General features: G+C 36.6%; 1 protein-coding gene across 1 annotated transcript in view; it reads right to left on the bottom strand.

Moving 5' to 3' along the window:
* Positions 1-23288, bottom strand: part of LOC111150500 (cilia and flagella associated protein 47) — a 526123-nt gene that overhangs the window by 288240 nt on the left and 214595 nt on the right. The window contains exons 34-35 of the mRNA XM_022507981.1: positions 12570-12667; positions 12167-12283 (exon numbers count right to left, since the gene is read on the bottom strand). Of these exons, the coding sequence (XP_022363689.1) occupies positions 12167-12283; positions 12570-12667 (215 nt within the window). The remainder of the gene's footprint in view (positions 1-12166; positions 12284-12569; positions 12668-23288) is intronic.

Below are 23288 nucleotides of genomic sequence, written 5' to 3'. Positions count from 1 at the left end.
TTCCCATAGCACACTGCTTCGATGTATACTAGGGCATTCACTATCAGCTTTGCATCAGCTCTTTTTCTTATACTTGTCACTATTAATAACATCCTTGAAGGCACGACTGTGCTTTAATCATACCTGTACCCCTTACAGGGTCTATCCACTATCTTTTGTGGAGGATATTCAATTTGTTGAATTGATGAGAATTGTAGTATTTTCATTCTTCCAAAACAAATCTTTCATTGAAGTTTATCTTTAAAACTCTCTTATAAAAGAAATCTCTTGCCCAAATCCTAGAATATAGTTTCTCTTAACAACTATACCAATATAAAAGAATGTAAATGTCAGACCTGAAACAAAGTGACTTTAACATGCAAGTGACTTTCATACAAGGAAAAAGCAAGCCATTATGAAATGTCATTTTTCCAGCAGGTGTGAGGAACAACTTTGTGGAACAAGCCATGTGTGGGCAGTGGCATCGTTAATGTCTTTTGTGTCGTGGAACAGAACACTCAGAGTAAGTTGAAATGGTCTTTCTCCTGTGTCCTTCTTTTGTGACTGTTCACAAGGTCTAGCAAACTTTAAACATCTCCTGAATCAACTTATTATTTGAAGTTTCCAGTCAAATGACATGAGTAAATACTTTATTCCTTGACCAACTGAAATTATATTTTGGTTGGTCTATGCTCCCTGTCTCCAGTCCCGTTCCTATGAATCTATTCCCACTATAGATGTATGAACAAATACCTTTAGTCCTTTAATACCCACATGGCAAACTGCTGACGTTTTATGCTGATATGCAATACCCCTATATATACCTATATTGATTTTTCTAATCCCCAAATTCAACTAAGGCAACTTATTCACAGAACTTCTTTACTGTATATCATGTATTCCATTTGGCATTGTTTATATCATTCCCTCTGAGTGAACACCTTCCTCACTCAAAATTACCAATCCAAATCCAATCCATACTTCAAGACTCCAAATAAGTCCTGCCTTCTCTACAGTGTTTGATGGATCAATCTACATCACATCCATCTCTTCCCTAATCTGAATCCTATACTTTGTTCTGTGCATAAGCTGAAAATTACATGAGTAGAATGTTATTTATCATTGAACATGGATATATCTTGATAATTCAATGATTGTGTATATGCTTCAAAGGAAGAAATCATTTTTTAAAGACTTATTTGAGAGAGAGAGAGCACACAACGGAAGAGTGGGATGGGAGCAGGGAGGGACACAGGAAGAGGGAGAAACTTAAGCAGACTCCATGCAGAGCACAGAGCCCCATGCATGGCTCAATCTTATGACAGGAATCACGACCAGAACCAAAACCAAGTGGGATGCTAAACCAACTGTACCATCCAGGAACCCCAAGAAATAATTCATTATACAATTTCATTACTCTAACAAAGAGCTCAAAATATACTAAGCATATAATCTGATTATTGCTACTGAGGATTGGTTGTGAAAGGCCAGATGGAATTATAATGTGGAGATCCAAATATAATAATGTATATTGCCATTCTGATCTCTACATGAATATTCATTTTTTAAAAAATGAAAAATTATCTTTTTAGCTACTAAATTTAAAAATGATAATATATCCATATTCAAACAACTCTGCTCCTTTAATTCACTCTTAGAGCTTGGTAATGCTACTAAATCACTAAAGATTCATTTTTAGGGTTTAAGAAAACTGGACAATTCACTAGAACTACTTTCCTATTGTGCACAGCTGCATATACATAATTATATATATTTAGAAATATCCAGTAGATTTCTATGAAGTCATATTTCAAATTCAACATTTTAGCAATACCCTACAAAAAGACTGCCTCAATTTAGATTTAAAATGTATGAGAAAAACAATATTAAAAGGAGGCAGCTAACATTTGTACAAAGAAGACATACAAATGGCCAACAGGTACATGAAAAGCTTTCAACATCACTGACCATGTGGGAAATGTAAATCAAAACCATAATGAGATATTACCTCAGACCTGGTAAAATGACTATTAGTAAAAAGAGGAGAAATAAAGTTTTGGCAAGGATGTAGAGAAAGGGGAACTTTTGTATGCTATTGGTGGAAATGTACATTGTTATAGCCATTATGGAAACCAGTATGGGGGGTGTCCTCTAAAAAATTAAAACTAGACAGGGTGCCTGGGTGGCTCAGTGGGTTAAAGCCTCTGCCTTTGGCTCAGGTCATGATTCCAGGGTCCTAGGATTGAGCCCCGCTTTGGGCTCTCTGCTCAGCAGGGAGCCTGCTTCCTCCTCTCTCTCTGCCTGCCTCTTTGCCTACTTGGGATTTCTGTCTGTCAAATAAATAAATAAATCTTTAAAAAAATAATTAAAAAATTAAAGCTAGAACCACCATATACTCCAGTGTCCCTACTTCTGGGTATATAACCAATGGATATATACAGGATACAAAACCATCCACAGAAATCAGTTGCTTTTCTATACACCAACGATGTGACTAAAGAAAGAGAAATTAAAGAATCAATCCCAATTATAACTACACCAAAAACCACAAGATAGAGAAGGAGCAAAATGGCAGAGGAGTAGGGGACCTAAATTTCATTGGATTCCAGGAATTCAGCTTGAGAGTTATCAAACCATTCTGAACATCTACAAACTCAAACTCAACAGGAGATCGAAGAAAAGAATAGCAACAATTCTATGAACAGAAAAGCAACCACATTCTGGAAGGTAGGACACACAGAGAAGTGAATCTGAGGTGATACACAGGAAGAGAGAACGTGGGGTGGGGGGGCGCAGCTCCTGGCAAGCAGTAGAGGAGGGGAGCACAAAACTGGAACTTTTAGAAGTCTACTCCACTGAGGGAAGAAGCTCCAGAGGCTAAGTGGGGGATGGAGCCGTCAACAATACAGTGTGGTATCGGGTCCCTCGGGGTCACAGAAAGCCTGTGGGTACCTGAGTGTGACAGAGCTACCAAGTGTCAGAGTGGGGAAGCCAGCTGCAAAGACAGAACGAAGGAGCGGGCTTTCAGCTCCAGGTTGCCATAAACTGTGATCCCTGGCATAGTCACACCACTGCTCCTTGAGCAGGGACCCGACAAGTGGCAGATCTAGGGAGACCCTCCCCTTTCCTCCACCGGGAGGAGCGACACGGGAGCACAAAGCAGGAATCTGCTGGGTTTGGAGACTCCAAATGGGGCTGTGTGCCAGAGTTAGAAATGCTTGCTCACAGCCCAGGTGAGCACAGAGTATGGCCAGAGACCAGGGAGAGAGAAGTGATAGACTGCTTTTCTCTGAGGGCACACTGAGAAGTGGGGCCCTGAACTCTCAGCTCCTCCAGGGCTGGAGATTGGGAGGCTGATATCTTCATTTCCATCTTCCAAAGCGATATGGAAAGTGTTCAGGGAAAAAAAGCTACCGAGAACAAAACTGAAGAGATTACTTAGCCTGGCCCCTGCCAAGGGTGGAGCAATTCCATCTCCGGCAAAGACATTTGAGAATCACTGCAACAGGCACCCCCCCACCCCAGACGGTCAGCAAAAACATTCAGCCAAGATCAACTTCACCAAACACTGAGAACTACAAAACTCCAGAGCTAGGAAAATATACCACACAGAATTCATGGCTCTTGTCCCATGATACTTTAGTCACTGAAAGATAATTTTTTTTAATTCTATTTTTTGTTTTGCTATTTTTTTGGAATTCTTCATCTTTCCTATTTTAACCAATTTTAACTATTTTATCATATCAAAACCTTTTTAAGAATCCTTTATAATTTTCATTGTTAGAGTCATATTCCATCCTTTCACTGTATGTAATCTTATTTTTTGTATACATATAAGTTTTTCTTCCTTTAAAATATTGGGATACAGTTTCTTCTAACAGACCAAAATATACCATAAATCTAGCATATGGATTTGTCCTAGTCTCCAGCCTGATCACAATCTCTCCTTTTTTTTTCTATTTTTTATCTTTCAACCAACTGCTTATCAATTCCTTTTTAAAAAATCTTTATTAATTTTCATCTTTAAAGTCATAGTCCATTCCTCATCACGTTTACCCTTATATTTGTGTATATATATATAAGTTATTCTTTCTTTAAAATTTTGGGAGGCAGTTTTCTAACAGACAAAAAGACACCCAAAATCTAGTGTGTGGCTCTGTTCTATTCACCAGTCGAATTATACACACACACACACACACACACACACACACACATATATATATATATTCCCCCCCCCTTCCTTCTCCCCTGGGTTCAGGTCTCTCCTGATTTGGTTAGTATATATTTTTCTGGGGTCATTGCTACCTATTTAGCATTTTGCTCTCTCATTCATCAGTTCTTCTCTGGATAAAATGAGAAGACAGAAAACCTCACCTGAAAAAAAAAAAAAAAAGAACAAGAGGCAGAAACAACAGCTAGGGACCTAATCAATATGGACATTAGTAAAAAGCCAGAAATAGAGTTACAATGACAGGTATAAACATGCTACATGGGTTTGAAAAAAGCATAGAAGATACTAGAGAATCCCTTTCCAGAGAAATAAAATCCCTTTCTGGAGAAACAAAAGAACTATAATCTCATCAAGTTGAAATTTTAAAAAGCTATTAATGAGGTACAATAAAAAAATGGAGGCTCTTACTGCTAGGAAAAATGAGGAAGAAGAGAGAACTAGTGATATAGAAGATGAAATGATAGAAGACAGAGAAGCCAAGAAAAAGAGAGATAAACAACTACTGGACCAGAAGAGAAGAATCTGAGAGATAAGTGATACCATAAGATGAAACAATATTAGAATAATTGGGATCCCTGAGGAAGAAGAAAGAGAGAGGGGGCCATAAGGTATACTGGAGCATATTACAGCAGAGAACTTCCCTAATTTGCGGATGAAAACAACCATCAATATCTAGGAGGCACAGAGAATGCCCCTCAAGATAAATAAAATAGGTCAACACCCTGTCATCTAATAGTAAAACTTACAAGTCTCAAAAACAAAGACAAAATCCTGAAAGCAGCCTGGGACAAGATATCTATAACCTACAATGGTAGAAATATTCAATTAGAAGCAGACCTATCCACAGAGACCTGGCAGGGCAGAAAGGACTGGCATGATATATTAAGAGCACTAAAGGAGAAAAATATGTATCCAAGGATACTATATCCACCTAAGCTGTCACTGAAGAAAAAGGAGATAAAAAGCTTCCAGGACAAAGAAAAACTAAAAGAATTTGTAAACACCAAACCAGCCCTATAGGAAATACTGAAAGGGGTCCTGCAAGCAAGGAGAGAGCCTAAAAGTAACAGACTAGAAAGAAATAGAGACCATGTACAGTAACAGCCACCTTACAGGCAATGCAATGGCACTAAATTCATATCTTTTGATAGTTACCCCAAATGTAAACAGGCTAAATGTCCCAATCAAAAAACACAGGGTATCAGAATGGATTAAAAAAACAGGAACCATCAATATTCTGTCTGCAACAGATTTATTTTAGACTTCGGGTTGAAAGTGAAGGGGTGGAAAACAATTTACCATGCTAATGGACATCCAAAGAAAGCTGGGGTGGTAATACTTATATCAGATAATTTAGATTTTAAGCCAAAGACTATTATAAGAAATAAGGAAGGATACTAGATCATACTCAAATGGTCTGTCCAACAAGAAGATCTAACAATTTTAAATATATATGACTCTAACATGGGAGCAGCCAATTATATAAACCAATACATACCAAAATCAAAGAAACACATTGACAATAATAGAATAATAGGAGGGGACTTTAACACCCCCCCTCGCTGAAATAGACAGATCAGCTAAGTAAAAGATCAACAAGGGAAGAGAGGCTATAAATGACACACTGGACCAGATAGACATCACAGATATATTCAGAACATTCCAACACAAAGCAACAGAATACACATTCTTCTCTAGAGCACATGGAATATTCTCTAGGATAGATCACATCCTGGGTCACAAATCAGGGCTCAACTGGTATGAAAAGACTGGGATCATTCCCTGCATATTTTCAGACCACAATCCTTTGACACTGGAACTCAACCATAAGAGGAAAGTTGGAAAGAACTCAAATACATGTAGGCTAATGAGCATCCTACCAAAGAATAAATGGATCAACCAGGAAGTTAAAGAATTGAAAAAACTGATGGAAACAAATGAAAATGAAAACACAACTGTTCAAAATCACTGGGATGCAGCAAAGGTGGTCCTGAGAGGAAAATACATAGCCAGAGAAGCCTTTCTCAAGAAACAAGAAAGGTGTCAAATACACAACCTAACCCTACACCTAAAGGAGCTGGAGAAAGAACAGCAAAGAAAGCCTAAACCCACCAGGAGAAGAGAGATCATAAAGATCAGAGCAGAAATCAATGAAATAGAAACCAAAAGAACAGTAGAACAGATCAATGAAACTAGGAGCTGGTTCCTTGAAAGAATTAGTAAGATTGATAAACCCCTGGCCAGACTTATCAAAAAGAAAAGAGAAAGGAACCAAATTAATAAAATCATGAATGAAAGAGGAGAGATCACAACCAACACCAAAGAAAAACAATTAGAAGAACAGATTATGGGATGCCTGGGTGGCTCAGTGGGTTGGGCCTCTTCCTTCAGCTTGGGTCATGATCTCAGGGTCTTGGGATTGAGTCCCAAGTTGGGCTCTCTGCTCAGCGGGGAGCCTGTATCCGCTCACCCCCTGCCTATGTCTCTGTCTACTTATGATCTCCCTCTCTCTGTCAAATAAATAAATAAAATATTAAAAAAAAGAACATATTATGAGCAAGTATATATCAGCAAATTTGAAAATCTGGAAGAAATGGATGTGTTTCTAGAGACATATAAACTACCAAAACTGAACCAGGAAGGAATAGAAAACCTGAACAGACCCATAACCCGTAAGGAAATTGAAGCAGTCATCAAAAATCTCCCAACAAACAAGAGCTGAGGGCCAGATGGCTTCCAGGGAAGTTCTACCAAACATTAGATGAAGTATTAATACCTATTCTCCTGAAAGTGTTCCAAAACATGGAAATGGAAGGAAAACTTCCAAACTCATTTTATGAGGCCAGCATTACCTTGATCCTAAAACCAAAGACCTCATCAAACAAGAGAATTACAAAGCAATATCTTTAATGAACATGGATACAAAAATTCTCACCAAAATACTAGCCAATAAGATACAACAGTACATTAAAAGGATTATTCATCACGACCAAGTGGGATTTATTCCTGGGCTGAAAGGTTGGTTCAACATCTGTAAATCAATCAGTGTGATACAATACATTAATAAAAGAAAGAACAAAAACCATATGATACTCTCAATACCTGCTGAAAAACCATTTGACAAAGTACAGCATCCTTTCTTGATCAAAATTCTTCAAAGTGTAGGGATAGAGGGTACATACCTCAATATCAAAAAATAACATCTATGAAAAACCCACAGCAAATACCATTCTCACTGGGGAGAAACTGTTGAGTTTTTCTTCTAAGTTCAGGAACACAGCAGGGCTGTCCACTATTACCACTGCTATTCAACATAGTACTAGAAGTCCTAGCCTCGGCAATCGGACAACAAAAAGAAATAAAAGGCATCCGAATCGACAAAGAAGAAGTCAAACTCTCACTCCTTGCAGATGATATGATACTTTATGTGGGAAACTGAAAGACTCTACTCCAAAACTGCTAGAACTCATACAGAAAATCAGTTAACTGTCAGGATATAAAATCAAAGCACAGAAATCAGTTGCATTTCTATACACCAACAGCAAGACAGAAGATAGAGAAATTAAGCAGTCAATCCCATTTATAATTGCACCCAAAACCATAAGATTTCTAGGAAGAAATCTATTAAAGATTCTGAGTAAAGAGGCAAAGAATCTTTACTCAGAAAACTATAAAGTACTCATGAAAGAAATTGAGGAAAACATGCTCATTGGATTAGAAGAACAAATATTGTGAAAATGTCTATGCTACTACAACAATCTACATATTTAATGCAATCCCTATCAAAACATCATCAACTTTTTTCAAAGAAATGGAACAAATAATCCTAAAATTAATATGGAAGCAGAAAAGACCCTGAATCACCAGGGGAATGTTGAAAAAGAAAACCAAAGTCGGCAGCATCAGAATTCCAGACTCCAAGCTCTATTACAAAGCTTTCATCATCAAGACAGTATGGTACTGGCACAAAAAAGGAATTCAGTAAATTCCTATCTATGTTCCACATAAATCAGTGGCATAGAGAGCCCAGAAATGAACCCTCAACTCTATGGTCAAATCACCTTCAACAAAGCAGGAAAGAATGTTCAATGGGAAAAAGACTGTCTCTTCAACAAATGGTGTTTGGAAAATTGGACAGCCACATGCAGAAGAATGAAACTGGATCATTTCCTTATACTGCACACAAAAACAGACTCAAAATGGATGAAAGACCTCAAGGTGAGACAGGAATCCATCAAAATCCTTGAGGAGAACACAGGCAGCAACCTCTTCCACCTCAGCCACAGCAAATTCTTCCTAGAAACATCGCCAAAGGCAAGGGAAGCAAGGGCAAAAATAAACTATTGGGACTTCATCCAAATAAAAAGGTTTTTCAGGGCAAAGGAAACAGTCAACAAAACCAAAGACAAACAACAGAATGGGAGAAGATTCTTGCAAATGACATATCAGATAAAGGGCTAGTATCTAAAATCTATAAAGAAACATATCAAACTCAACACCCAAAAAACAAATAACCCAATCAAGAAATGGGCAGAAGACATAAACAGACATTTCTGCAAAGAAGACATCCAAATGGCCAACAGACACATGATAAAGTGCTCCACATCACTCGCCATCAGGGAAATACAAATCAAAACCACAATGAGATACCACCTCACACCATTCAGAACGGATAAAATTAGCTGGTCTGGAAATAAGAGATGTTAGCAAGGATGCGGAGAAAGGGGGACCCTCCTACACTGCTGGTGGGAATGCAAGCTGATGCAGCCACTCTGGAAAACAGCAAGGAGGTTCCTCAAAAAGATGGAAATAGAGCTACCCTACAAATCAGAAATTGCACTACTGGGTATTTACCCTAAAGATACAAATGTAATGATCTGAAGGGGCACGTGCACCTGAATATTTATAGCAGCAATGTCCACAACAGCCAAACTATAGAAAGAGTCTAGATGTCCTCTGACAGATGAATGGATAAAGAAAATGTGGTATACACACACACACATACACACACACACACACACAGGGATAGTATGTAGCCATCCAAAAAAAAAAAAAACCCAACAACAAAATCTTGTCACTGGCAACAACATGGATGGAACCAGAGGGTATTATGCTAAGTGAAATAAGTCAATCAGAGAAAGACAATTATCATATGATCTCTCTGATATGAGGAATTTGAGAGGCAGTGAAGGGGGGTCATAGGGGAAAGGGAGAGAAAAATGACAAAAGATGGGACCGGAGAGAGAAAAACTGTTAAGAGACTTTTAATCTCAGGAAACAAACTGAGGGCTGCTGGAGGGGAGGGGGTAAGAGGAATGGGGTGGCTGGGTGATGGACACTGGGGAAGGTATGTGCTATGGAGAGTGCTGTAAATAGTGTAATACTGATGTTTCACAGACCTGTACCCCTGAAACAAATAATACACTATATGTTAATAAAAAAATTTTAACAGACACACACACAGAAACAAATATAACTAAGAATAAACCTAACCAAAAAGGTAAGAGATCTGTACTCTAGAAAACTACAGAACACTTATGAAAGAAATTGAGGAAAATGCAAAGAGATGGAAAAACATTCCATGCTCAGGGATAGGAAGCATAAAGACTGTTAAAATGACTATGCTGCTCAGAGTAATCTACACATTCAATGGAATACCTATCAAAATGCCATCATTTTTTGACCAAACTGGAACAAACAATCCTAAAATTTGTATGGAACCAGAAAAGTCCCCCTAATCACTAGGGGAATGTTGAAAAAGAAAGCCTAAGCTGGGGGCATCAAAATGCCTGACTTCAAGCTGTATTACAAAACTGCAATCATCAAGACAGCATGGTACTGGCACAAAAACTGACACCTAGATCAATGGAACAGAACACAGAGTCCAGAAATGAATCCTCAACTCTATGGTCAACTGATCTTCTACAAAGGAGGAAAGAATATCCAATGGAAAAAAGATAGTCTCTTCAATAAATGGGGCTGGGAAAATTGAATAGCCACATGCAGAAGAATGAAGCTGGACCATACACAAAGATAAACTCAAAATGGATGAAAGACCTAAATGCGAGACAGGAATCCATCAGAATTCTAAAGGAGAACACAGGTTAATAACCTCTTAGACCTCAGCCACAGCAACTTCAGGTAAGCTACATCTCTAAAAGCAAGGGAAACAAAAGCAAAAATGAACTTTTTGGACTTCATCAAGATAAAAAGCTTTTGCACAGCAAAGGAAAGAGTCAACAAAACCAAAAGGTAACCTACAGAATGGGAGAAGACAGTTGTAAATGACTTATCAGATAAAGGGCTGGTATCCAAGATCTATAAAGAACTTCTCAAACTCAACATCCAAGAAATAAATAATCTACTCAGGAAATGGATAGAAGACATATAGAGACATTTCTCCAAAGACATACAAACGGCCAACAGACACATTAAAAATGCTCCACATCACTTGCCATCAGGGAAATACAAATCAAAACCACAATGAGATACCACCTCAAATCAGTTAGAATGGCTAAAATTGACAAGACAGGGAACAACAAATCCTGGCAAGGATGTGGAGAATGGGGAACCCTCTTACACTGTTGGTGGGAATAGAGCTGGTACAGCCACTCTGGAAAATAGTATGAAGGTTCCCCATGATGTTAAAAATAGAGCTACATGATGACCTAGCAATTACATTACTGGGTATTAACCACAAAGATACAGATGCAGTGAAAAGAAGGGGCACCTGCACCCCAGTGTTCATAGCAACAATGTCCACAATAGTCAAACTGTGGAAGGATCTCAGATGTCCTTTAATAGACAAATGGATAAAGAAGATGTGGTTCACATGTATAATGGAATATTACTGAGCCATCAGAAGGGATTAATACCTACCATTTGCATAGACATGGATGGAACTGGAGGGTATTATGCTAAGTGAAATAAGTCAGAGAAAGACAATTATCATAGAATTTTACTCATATGTGGAATATAAGGAATAGAGCAGAGGACCATAGGGGAAGGGAGGGAAAACTGAATGGGAAGATACCAGAGAAGGAGACAAACCATGAGAGACTCTTAACTCCAGGAAACAAACTGAGGGTTGCAGAAGGGAGGTGATTGGGGGGATGAGATAACTGGGGGATGGGTATTAAGGAGGTGACGTGATCTGATGAGTACTAGGTGTTATACACAACCAAGAAATCAATGAACACTACATCAAAAACTAACGGTGTACTATATGTTGGCTAACTGAATTTAAATAAAATAAAATTTAAAAAAAGAAAATGTAGTATATACTCACAATGGAATATTTAGTCATAAAAAAGAAAGGGGGGCACCTGGGTGGCTCAGTGGGTTAAAGCCTCTGCCTTCGGCCCAGGTCATGATCCTGGGGTTCTGGGATCAAGCCCCACATCAGGCTCTCTGCTCAGCAGGGAGCCTTCCCGCCCCCCCCACTTGTGATCTCTGTCTGTCAGATAAACAAATAAAATCTTAAAAAAAAAAAAGAAAGAATTCTGTTACTTATGGTAACATGAAAGAATCCAGAGGACATTATGCTAAATAAAATATCCAGACACAGTAAGGCAAGTATTTTATGATTTCAATTATACGTGGAATCTTAAAAAGTAAAACCTATGCAACCTGAGAGTAGAATGATAATTGCCATGGGAGAGGGATAGGGGAAATGAGGAGATGTTGGATCTTAAATGTTCTCGCCACACACACACGCGCACACGCGCGCGCGCATAAAATGGCAACTATGTGAGGTAATGGATGTGCTATTTAACTTGATTCTGGTAATCATTTCACATTGTATATGTATAATCATCATATTATATACCTACAAAAGTTACATTTTACAAACTAAATATATACAATTTTTATTTGCCAATCATACCTAATGAAGCTAGAAAAAATATGAAAAGAAGAAATTCATATTTATGGAGTATGTGATATATAGCCACCTACCTGTATGTCCATGTCAAAGCCAATTTCACGAAGTACATTCACAATAATCAGGCAATTGTGCAGATACTGTTCAGAAGTTTTTGGTTGTGTGTACATTTTTTCAAAATGAGACTCAATCTTGAAAAGAGAACAATCAAATCTTTTAGTAAAGGAATAAAAATTACTGCTTTTTAACTGTTCTCTTTAGTTTAGCAAAGAATCATTTAAGTGTTAACATCTGTCAGTAGTAGATTATTACAATCAGAATACCAGAATAAACAAAAAGGGAATGCTGGCCATTCAAATTCAGATGTGATGTAAATTAAAACACTGAAAAGAATCTCTTTATAAAAAATACTTTGAATTTTAATTACTAAGTTCTTTCAAATAATAAAAGACCATTCCTTATAAAAAAGACTCTTACCAAAAACGGACAATAGGCTCCCAACTGGGTTGCAAAAACAAGGCCATCTAAAAGGTCTTTGTCAAAATTTACTATCCATCTCTCAGAGGGAATAACTCCTGTTCCAAAAAAGAGAGTAAGTATAACATTAGTTTTACTTTTCTAAAAAAGATACCTTATGGTATCTATCAGAATGTATTCTGATATTGTCACTATGTAATACAGAAAGTATTTTAAATTGACAGACATTATAGAAAAAAATGCTTTTAAAATCATTCTTAATATGGAGACATTTAGTGCCCAGTTCAAATGTGAAGGAAAATAGAACATATGCCTGGCTTTATTCCCCTGGTTTTCAAGGACACTGATCCTTGATAGGTTTTCTTCCAAAGTGACATACAAAAGAACAAAGCAATGATCTGTAATTTCCTGTTCCTTGAAAGGAAAATGGATTGATGAATAACGGACGATGAGAAAAATGGAAAAAAAAAAGAAAAAAGGGAAAAAGGATGTCTTATGAAATTTCAGCAATAGTCAAAAAATTTTTTTTACTTTCCTTGGAAAAGAAAAATCATATTATTTTGGAAATAAAAACAAAATTTAAACCTCCAAACAATCATAAGAGAATATTATGAAAACTATATGCCAACAAATTGGGCTATCTAGAAGAAATGGATAAATTCCTAGAAACCTAGAAACCACTAAAACTGAATCAGGAAAAACAGAAAATTTGAACAGACTGATAACCTGCAAAGAAACTGAATCACTAATCAAAAAATACCCAACGAACTAAAGTCCAGGATCAGAGGGCTTCATGGGTGAATTCCACCAAACATTTAAAGAAGAGTTTAATATCTAGTCTTCCCAAACTATTCGAAGAAATAGAAAAGGAAGGAAAACTTCCAGATTTATTCTATGAGGCCAGCATTACCCTAATAGCAAACCAGAAAAAGACACCACTGAAAAAGGGAAATACAGGCCAATATCTCCAATAAACACAGGTGCAAAAATACTCAATAAAATAGTAGCAAACCAAAGACAACAGTACATTAAAGAAATCATTCATCACAATCCAGTGGGGTTCATTCCTGGGTTCCAAGGGTGGTTCAGTATTCTCTCTCTCTCTTTTTTTTTTCTTAAAGATGTTATTTATTTATTTATTTGACAGAGAGAGGGATCACAAGTAGGCAGAGAGGCAAACAGAGAGAGGGGGAAGCACTCTCCCTGCTGAGCAGAGAGCCCGATGCGGGGCTCGATCCCAGGACCTTGAGACCATGACCTGAGCCAAAGGCAGAGGCTTTGACCCACTGAACCACCCAGGTGCCCCGTGGTTCAGTATTCTCAAATCAATGTGATACATCACATCAATAAGTGAAAGGCTAAGAACCATATGATCCTTTCAATAGATGCAGAAAAAGCATCTGACAAAGTACAACATCCATTCATGATAAAAACCCTCAACAAGGTAGGTTTAGAGGAAACATACACCAACATAATAAAGGCCATCTATGAAAAACCGAGAGCTAACATGATCCTTAATGGGGATAAAAGGAGAGCTTTTCCCCAAAGGTGAGGAATAAGACAACGATATCCACTCTCACCACTTCTACTTAACGTAGTACTGGAAGTCCTAGCCATAGCAATCAGACAACAAAAAGAAATAAAAAGGAATCAGTAAGAAAGAAGTAAAATTATCCTTATGTGCAGATGTCATGATACTATATATAGAAAACCCAAAAGACTCCACCAAAAAAACCTGCTAGAACTGATAAATGAATTCAGTAAATTTGTAGGATACATAATCAATCTAAAGAAATCTTTTGCATTTCTATAAACCAATAATGAAGTAGCAGACAGAAAAATTAAGGCATCAGTCTGATTTGTAATTGCACCAAAAATAAACTACCCAAGAATAAATGAATCCAAAGAGATAAAAGACTTCTCTGAAAATTATAAAACACTGATGAAAGAAATCTAAGATGACACAAAGAAATAGAAAGACATTCCATGCTCAAGGACTGGAAGAACAAATGTGGTTAAAATGTCTATACTACCCAAAGTAACCTACACATTTAATGCAATCCATATCAAAATACCAACAGCATTTTCCAGAATAGAACAAGCAATCCTAAATAAAACCACAAAAGACCCAAATAGCTAAAGTAATTTTGGAAAAAGAAAAGCAAACCTGAAGGCATCACAATTCTGAACTTCAAGTTATATTACAAAGTTGCAATTATCAACACAGTATGGTACTGGCACAAAGAGAGACACACACAGATCAATGGAACAGAACAGAAAACCCAGAAATAAACCCACAACTACTTGATCAGTTAATCTTGGACAAAGAAGGAAATAACATCCAATTATGGTATTGGAAAACTGGTTAGCAACATGCAAAAGGAGGAAACTGGATGACTTTCTTACTCCATACATAAAAACAAATTCAAAATGGATTGAAGACCTACATGTGAGACCTGAAGCCACAAAAATCCTAGAAGAGAACACAGGCAGTAACCTCTTTGACACTGACCATAGCAATTTCTTTCTAGATATGTCTCCTGAGGCAAGGGAAACAAAAGCCAAAATAAACTACTGGAACTACATCAAAATAAAAAGCTTCTGCACAGCAAAGGAAACTATCAACAAAACCAAAAGCAACCTACTTCATGGAAGAAGATATTTTCAAATGACATATCTGATAAAAGGTTAGTATCCAAAATATACAAAGAACTTATAAAACTCAACACCCCAAATGCAAATAATCCAAATGAAAAAATGGGCAGAAGTCATGAATAGATATTTCTCCAAAGAAGACATATGGATGACCAATAGACACATTTAAAAGATGTTCATCATCGCTCCCCATCAGGGAAATGCAAATCAAAAGTATAATAAGCTATCACCTCACACCTGTCAGAATGGCTAAAATCACTAACACAAGAAATAGTTTTGGCCAATGATGTGGAAAAGAAGGAATGCTCTTGCACTGATGGTGGGAATGCAAACTGGTGCAGCCACTGTGGAAAACAGTAGAGTTTCCTCAAAAATTAAAAATAGAACTACCCTAAGATCCAGAATTTGCATTACTGGGTGTTTACCCAACGAATACAAAAGCACTAATCCAAAGGGACACGTGTTTTCCCACATTTATAGCAGCAATACATGCAATAGGCAAAATATGGAAGCAGCCCAAGTGTCCATCCATTGATGAATGGATACAAAAGATCTGGTATATATACACAATGGAATTTTATTCAGCCATGAAAAAAAATGAAATTTTGTCATTTGCAACAGTGTGGATGGAGATGCAGAGTATGAGGCTGAACAAAATAGGTCAGTCAGAGAGGGATGGGTACTTGCAATTTCACTGATACATGGAATCTGAGAAAAAATGTGCAAAGGGGAAAAAAAGAGAGACAAACCAATAGGCAGATTCTTGATCACAGAGAACAAATTGGTGGTTGTTGGTGGGGGAGTGGGGCAGGGGTTAAGGTAAATAGGTGATGGGGATTAAGGAGAGCATGTGTGATGCATACTTGGTAATGTATGGAAGTGCTGAATTGCTATGCTGTACACCTGAAACTATAACACTGTATGTTAACTGGAATTAAAATTAAAGCTTAAAAAGAAATCGAAACTAGAAAGAAGAAACAACAAAACTTTCCAAAAGAGCCTAAATTCTTGAAGGTCTGAGATGATGTCTTATCTGAAAACAAGGGTAAAATTGGTGATCTTCATAAATCCCCTCAAATGACTCTCATTTTCTGTAAACAAGAAACTATGACAGGTTATGTTCATGATATGTATATTAACTTCACAAATCAAGACTGCTTTACATCTAGGGCACCTGTGTGGCTCAGTCAGTTAAGCATGCAACTCTTGATTTTGCCTCAGATCATGATCTCAGGGCTGTGAGATTCAGCACCATGTTGGGCTCATGCTGTGTGTGGAGCCCGCTTGAGAGATTCTCTCTCTCTCCCTCTGCCCCTATTCCTACCCTCTACCCCCTGCTCACATGTGCTCACAGGCACACTCTCTCCTGCGTGCTCTCTCTAAAAATAAAAACTAAAAAAGATTGCTTTACATCTGGTACTGGAAGACTAATTTCTCTGGAACCACAGACATCCTAGATACTTCACAAAAATAGTACCTATTATTTATTCATCTGAGATGCTACAACATTGAAAAGTCTATAGAATCTCTACAGCCTAATATTGCAAAATCAGCCTAGCAAACAAAGATCCCTAGAAATTTTCAACTAATAATAGCAAACAACATTTTGGACTGTATATTTCAAAGTACTTTTTGCTGGTAAAAACCTGTAAATAACTATTTCTGATATATGATGTGATACAATCAAAGTAATGAGTTCAAAATGCACATTTCTGGCGGGCTGGATGTTTATAACCTAAATGTGCTTCTCTTAATGTATATGTGCCACCTCTGGCTTTTAATAAAAGCAAAGGGTCTCAGTTTTGTAGCCAATAAGAACTGTAAGCAATTCTAACTTTAATCTAAAAAAGGCAGTTTACTAGGCTTTCATGTTGATAGTGAATCAGATAGTATTTGTCATAGACTATGATCTCTAAACATACCAATGTCATCTTGTATCATTAAAGAGACAGAAATTCCCCTAAACGTGTTTATCATCTTGTTGAGGATCACACCCACAACAGGAAAACCACTAATGAAAAACCTCCTAACTAGAAGCTTATAGATAGATTACTATACAATAAGTCTTATGCGTTTATTTCCAACTCCACCAACTGCAATCCAGCACCACAGGACACATTATGACTTACCCACTTTCCTTATTTCTAACTTAGCTCTTCAGTACAGAAAAAACTGGTTCTCATTACCTACAACATATTTACTTATTTGTTCAACCTAAGTATACATTTAAAGCAATTTCAGAATTGCAAACCCATACCCTGGCAAGAAACTAGAGTAACATGTGCATGCACCAATCCTTTTGTCTTTAGGTCTACCGTATGCAGTCATGATTGTTTTTACAAGATAATTTAGGTAGCACCCTTCCTGTCCATTATATTCAGTGAGGTTGTCAAACACTGGCAATGCAGTTAGATTCATTTGTCACAGCCCACATTCCATCCTGAATTACTTCCGTGTCTTAGCTGATTAAAAAAATACATGCACTAACATTCATTCTGTGTTGTATGCTTCCAGGACTTTGAGAGGTACGTTTTTTTTTAAAGATTTTATTTATTTATTTGACAGACAGAGATCACAAGGAAGCAGAGAGGCAGGCAGAGAGAGGAGGAAGCAGGCTCCCCGCTGAGCAGAGAGCCCGATGCGGGGCACGATCCCAGGACCCTGGGATCATGACCTGAGCTGAAGACAGAGGCTTTAACCCACTGAGCCACCCAGGTGCCCCGAGAGGTACATTTTCATGTATTTATCACACTTCCTTCCAGAGAAGTTTCATCACTTCCCAAATTCCCATTTGTATTGTAGAGTCAACTTATAGATATCTACAAAAAAAAAAAATGAAGTAGGATTTTTCACTAGGGTTATTTTGAATCTATAGATCAATTTGGCAATATTGACAATAAAATATCTTACTCTTATGTCTTCCACTTCCATGTGCATGGTATATTTCTCTTTGATTTCTTTCCTCAGTGTTTCATAATGTTCAGTATGTATATCCTGCACATATTTTGTTGGGTTCATACTTAAGCATTTTATTCTAAGTTGCTATGATAAATTATATCTTTTCATTGCAAATTCCAATTGTTTACTGCCATTATAAAACAGAATTTATTTTTTAAATACTGATTTTTTTAAAGATTTTATTTAATTATTTGACACACACACAGAGATTACAAGTAGGCAGAGAGGCAGGCAGAGAGAGAGAGAGAGAGAGAGAGGGAAGCAGGCTCCCTGCTGAGCAGAGAGCCCAATGCGGGACTCAATCCCAGGACCCTGAGATCATGACCTGAGCTAAAGGCAGAGGCTTTAACCCACTAAGCCACCCAGATGCCCCTTTTAAATACTGATTTTGTATCCATTCTTCAGCCAGGACAAACTCTATACTAATTGTAGGAGATTTTTTGTGGTTGCTTTAGGATTTCCTACTTGACTGTTATATATTATTCCGGCCCATTTCTCAGGGGTAGAGGTGGTTTGTGTTGTTGTTGTTTTTATTATTATTTTTCAGTTTCTTTTTTAAGCTGCAATGAGTTTTCATCAGAGCCCTAAAGATGACTGTATGTGTGGTCCTTCTCCTCACATATTAACATTCTTATTCTATAGGTAATAGAGAAGGCAGACAAATTGTTTGCCCCTCCCCTAGATCTATACTATGAAGGGTACATTCTCATACAGACTCACTCTCCAGTCATTTCTGTGGGCAAACAGTGAAGTCTGTGGAGTAAAAACCTGTAAAAGGATGCAGACATTCCTTATTGCTGTAGCCTCTAGGGATCTCACGCTCTCTCACTAGTGTATACTTGGTTTCTACCAATTCACCACCACCCTGACTCACCACCATCAGTGTCCAGCTGTCTCTACCACAAGCAGACAATTGCTATTACCCCATTTCCTCCTGAAAGCGCCTCGTTCTCCTTGGACTTCAGGATACTTTGTTGCCCTATATAGCCTTATCTTCCTGGGGGAACTTAACACATTTGGGAATTTGTTATTTATATGGTTTTTGCTGTTGTTTTGTTTATGCTTTTGCTATAATTTTAAGGGTGGGAACGAAAGGTCTTTCCAGTCCTCTACCTCCCTGACAGGAAAACCAGAGTGACCTATTTCTGTTTAACCCATCACAACTTTGGAACTCTTTTGTTATTATTTCTTCAACAGCAGCTGGTATGAATTGTTGCTGTTCAAACACGGCTCTCTGTGAGAGGAGGATGGCAATAATCCTCCAGAATAGTGTTGCGAAGTAAAAACCTCCCTTCTCTGATCTGATCCCGTGCCTACAGCCTGTCATTCACACAGAAATGCTGCCAAGCCCCCACCAGTTCACCACAGTCTTAGGTATATCAAGGATTTTCTCTGCTTTTTTGTTAATTGCTTTGATCTAGGCTACGCTCTTCTGTACTCCAAGATTTTGCTACCCAAAGTACGCTATGACAATCAGTGGCACCTTTATCAACTGGAAGCTTGTTAGGAACACAGAATTTCAGGCCCTACTTAAAACCTACTGAAACATAAAAAGTTTAGCAAAATCTCCAGGAGTTTTATATTCATGTTACCATCTGAGAAGTGTTGGTCTAGGGTTGTTTTAGAGAGAGAAAGAGTAAACTAATCTAGTCCTCATTGGTCAGGAAACAGAAAATTCAGGGATGTTCTAAAATTTTTTTAAATTTTGATTTATAAGTTGTATTCTTACCTATTTATATACTGCTTCAAATATTCAGAAATATTAAAATAGTCCTAAATAGTATTATGAATTGAAGATATGACTGCTAAACATAAAACTGAATCATTTTATGCATTAAAGGAATAAGTCCACATACTATTTTTATGAATATCATAATTACTTAAATTATTTTAGATGATTAAAACTGTACATTTTTATAACAGCTTTGTTGATATATAACTCATATACATTTTATCCAATTCAACTGTATAATTCATTATTATTTAATATATTTACAGAGCTGTGTGGCCATCACCACTACTTGATTTTAGAAAATTTTTTACCAACACATAAAGAAACGCCATACCCAATAGCTGTCATTCCCATTTCCCTCTTCTCTCATCCACTGGAAAATAACTAATCTACTTTAGGTCACTATGGACTTGCCTATTCTAAACATGTTACAGACATGGAATCAAAATATGGGCCCTTTTGTGCTATGGCTTCGTTTATTAAGCATAATGTTTTCAAGTTTCATCAATGCCACAGCATGTATCAGGGCTTCGCTTCCTTTTATAGCTGAGTAACATTCCATTTTGTGATACTATAAACCACATTTCATTTATCTATTTATCAGTTTATTGGCATTTGGGTTGCTTCATGTTTTGACTATGATGAATAATGCTGCTATTAACATTTATTTAAGAATTTTTGTGAGAATGTATGTATTTTCAAATATTTTGAGTATAAACCAATGAGTGGAATTGCTGAAACATATCATTAATTTATTTTTTTTAACATTTTGAGAAATGTCAAACTGTTTAACATTAAACTGTTTTCCAAAGTAGGTGTACCATTTATAATCTCTCTAGCAATGTAGAAGGTTCCAGTTAGCCCAATAATTGTAATATTTCTTTTTTTAAAAATTTTAGTTATCCAAGTTGGTATCAAGTGCTAGTTCATTGTGTTTTTCTTTTGCATTTACCTAATGACTAATATTATATTGTCTCTTCATGTGCTCATTGATGATTTATCTCCTTTTTTTCTTTTTACTTCCATTAATTGTTGCTTTATTTTTGAGTTGTGTTTCTATATATTCTTGGCATAAGTCTCTTGCTAGATATAAATTTTCATTGTTGCGTGTCCTTTGAAATGGTCTCTTTTATTTCCCTTTTTATCCTATTAATATGGAGTATTGCATTGATTGGAATTCTCACTATTTCTCAGTGATTTATTTATTTATTTGAGAGAGAGAGAGAGAGCAGGGTAAAGGGCAGAGGTAGAGGGAGAGAATCTCCAGCAGACTCCCTGCTGAGCATTAAGCCCAATGCAGGGTTTGATCGCAGGACCCTGCAATCACGACCAGAGCCAAAGCCAAGAGTTGGAGGCTTAACCAACTGAGCCACCAAGGCACCCCAGAATTCCTATGTTAAACCAATATTACACTCCTGGGATGAATCTCACCTAGTAATTTTTTAATGCTCTTAAAATGTTGCAGGATTCTGTTTGCTAGAATTTTGAGGATTTTTGTGCCCACATTCAGAACAGATAACATAGTACATTTTTAATTATTTTAAAGTGCTTTAGAAATGCAAAGTAATACATACTCTAATGCAGAAATCATGTTTCTAAAGGTAGTTAAATTATGAAAATATTTGAACTCTAAATAATTATAAGATCAACCAAAAATGACAATTAGAAGATCAGCCACATGAGATTGAGGTAATGTATATAATATTTGGTAGAACTTCCATATAAGTGCCTCATTAAACTAGAAAGAAAATAAAGAATCTTGTGTACTAAGGTGATTAATCACTACAGATAAAGACTGATTTAAAAAACAAGAAGTAGGAGTGCCTGGGTGGCTTAGTTGTTAAGCGTCTGCCTTCCACTCAGGTCATGATCCCAGGGTTCTGGGATCGAGCCCCACACCTGGCTCCCTGCTCTGCGGAAAGCCTGCTTTTCCATCTCCCACTCCCTGTGCTTACGTTCTCTCTCTCTCTCTCTCTGTCAAATAAATAAATAAAATTTTTACTAAATAAATAAAGTATAAGAAATCAAAATAATCACAGTAGTTACATATGACAGAACAGATACAATAAACTAATGAAAAATATTATGCTAATATTTTCAGAATTTAGATGGAATTCATTACTGTCATGTGTTACAAAATCTCACTCAATGGGAAATAGAAAATAAGAATGGGGAGGGGGAGGGAAAAAAGAAAATAAGAATGATCTTATAACAATTAAAAATTAATTAGATTATTAAAAATCATCCCACTAAAGAAATGAGAGGTCCAGATAATCTTACTAGTAAATTCTACAAAATTTAAGAAACAAGCAATTTCACTTTTCTAGAAAGTCTTTCAAAGTCTACAATGAAGAAATAGCCTACAAGTAATTGTTGAGGGTTGCATAAAACTAGAACAAGAACAAAAAAAACCTAAAAAGTACGGAGAATAATTACAAGTCATCATTCATGTAAACTAAAGCAAAAAATTAAAATATTAGTAAACTAATCAAGCACGGTATTAAAAAAAGATTAGCTACCATGACGAAATTAAATTTGTGCCAGGAATACAAGGTTAGTTTACACTTAAAAATCAATTTAATATACTATAGTAAGATAGAGAAAGAGATAGATAAATAGGAAGAGAGATACAGACATATATAGTTGACCCTTAAACAATGTGGGGTTTGGGGCACCAACTCCTGTACGCTGAAAAACTTGTGTAGAACTTTTGACTCCTCCAAAACTTAACTACTAATAGCCACCCTTACTGAAAACAGAGCCAGTCAATTAACACATATTTTGTATGTTATATGTATTATATATGGTATTCTTACAATAACATAAGCTAGAAAAAAGAAAATGTTATTAAGAAAATCACAAGGAAGAGAAAATACAGTTACAGTACTGTACTATTAAAAAAAATCCACATATAAGTGGACCTTCACAGTTCAAAACCATGTTGTTCAAGGGTCAACTGTATATAATATATATTATTAAACAGTATTCATTATAAAACTTCCTGGAAAGTTGAAAGGGTATAAATTCCAGAACATAGTCTACAAAGTAATCATATAGTAAATATTATAATTAATGACAAAATGTTGACTGGATTCCACTTAAGTATATAAAAGTTCAGGTATAATACAAGATCATCCATGTAAATAAAAGATTAGAAGAAACCTCTTCATCCCATCCTTTTCTTTATTTTTTCACCCTTTTCTTTAAAAACAGAACAAAACATAACAAAACAAAAAAACTCATACCTTGTAGTGTCTTGTAAATAAAGATTCAATTGCACCATTTTCTAAGAAAGAAAGAAAGACAAAAAAAAAAAAAAAAAAAAAAGAAAGAGCCTCTTCAGGACTCCGCTTCAACCAGTATCTTTGACTTCA

Source organism: Enhydra lutris, unplaced genomic scaffold, assembly GCF_002288905.1.
Source record: "Enhydra lutris kenyoni isolate GAN:26980312 unplaced genomic scaffold, ASM228890v2 scaffoldscaffold23, whole genome shotgun sequence".
NCBI classification, from domain to species: domain Eukaryota; kingdom Metazoa; phylum Chordata; class Mammalia; order Carnivora; family Mustelidae; genus Enhydra; species Enhydra lutris.
Note: the sequence above shows the minus strand (reverse complement) of the source record. Positions and strands in the feature narration are given on the sequence as shown.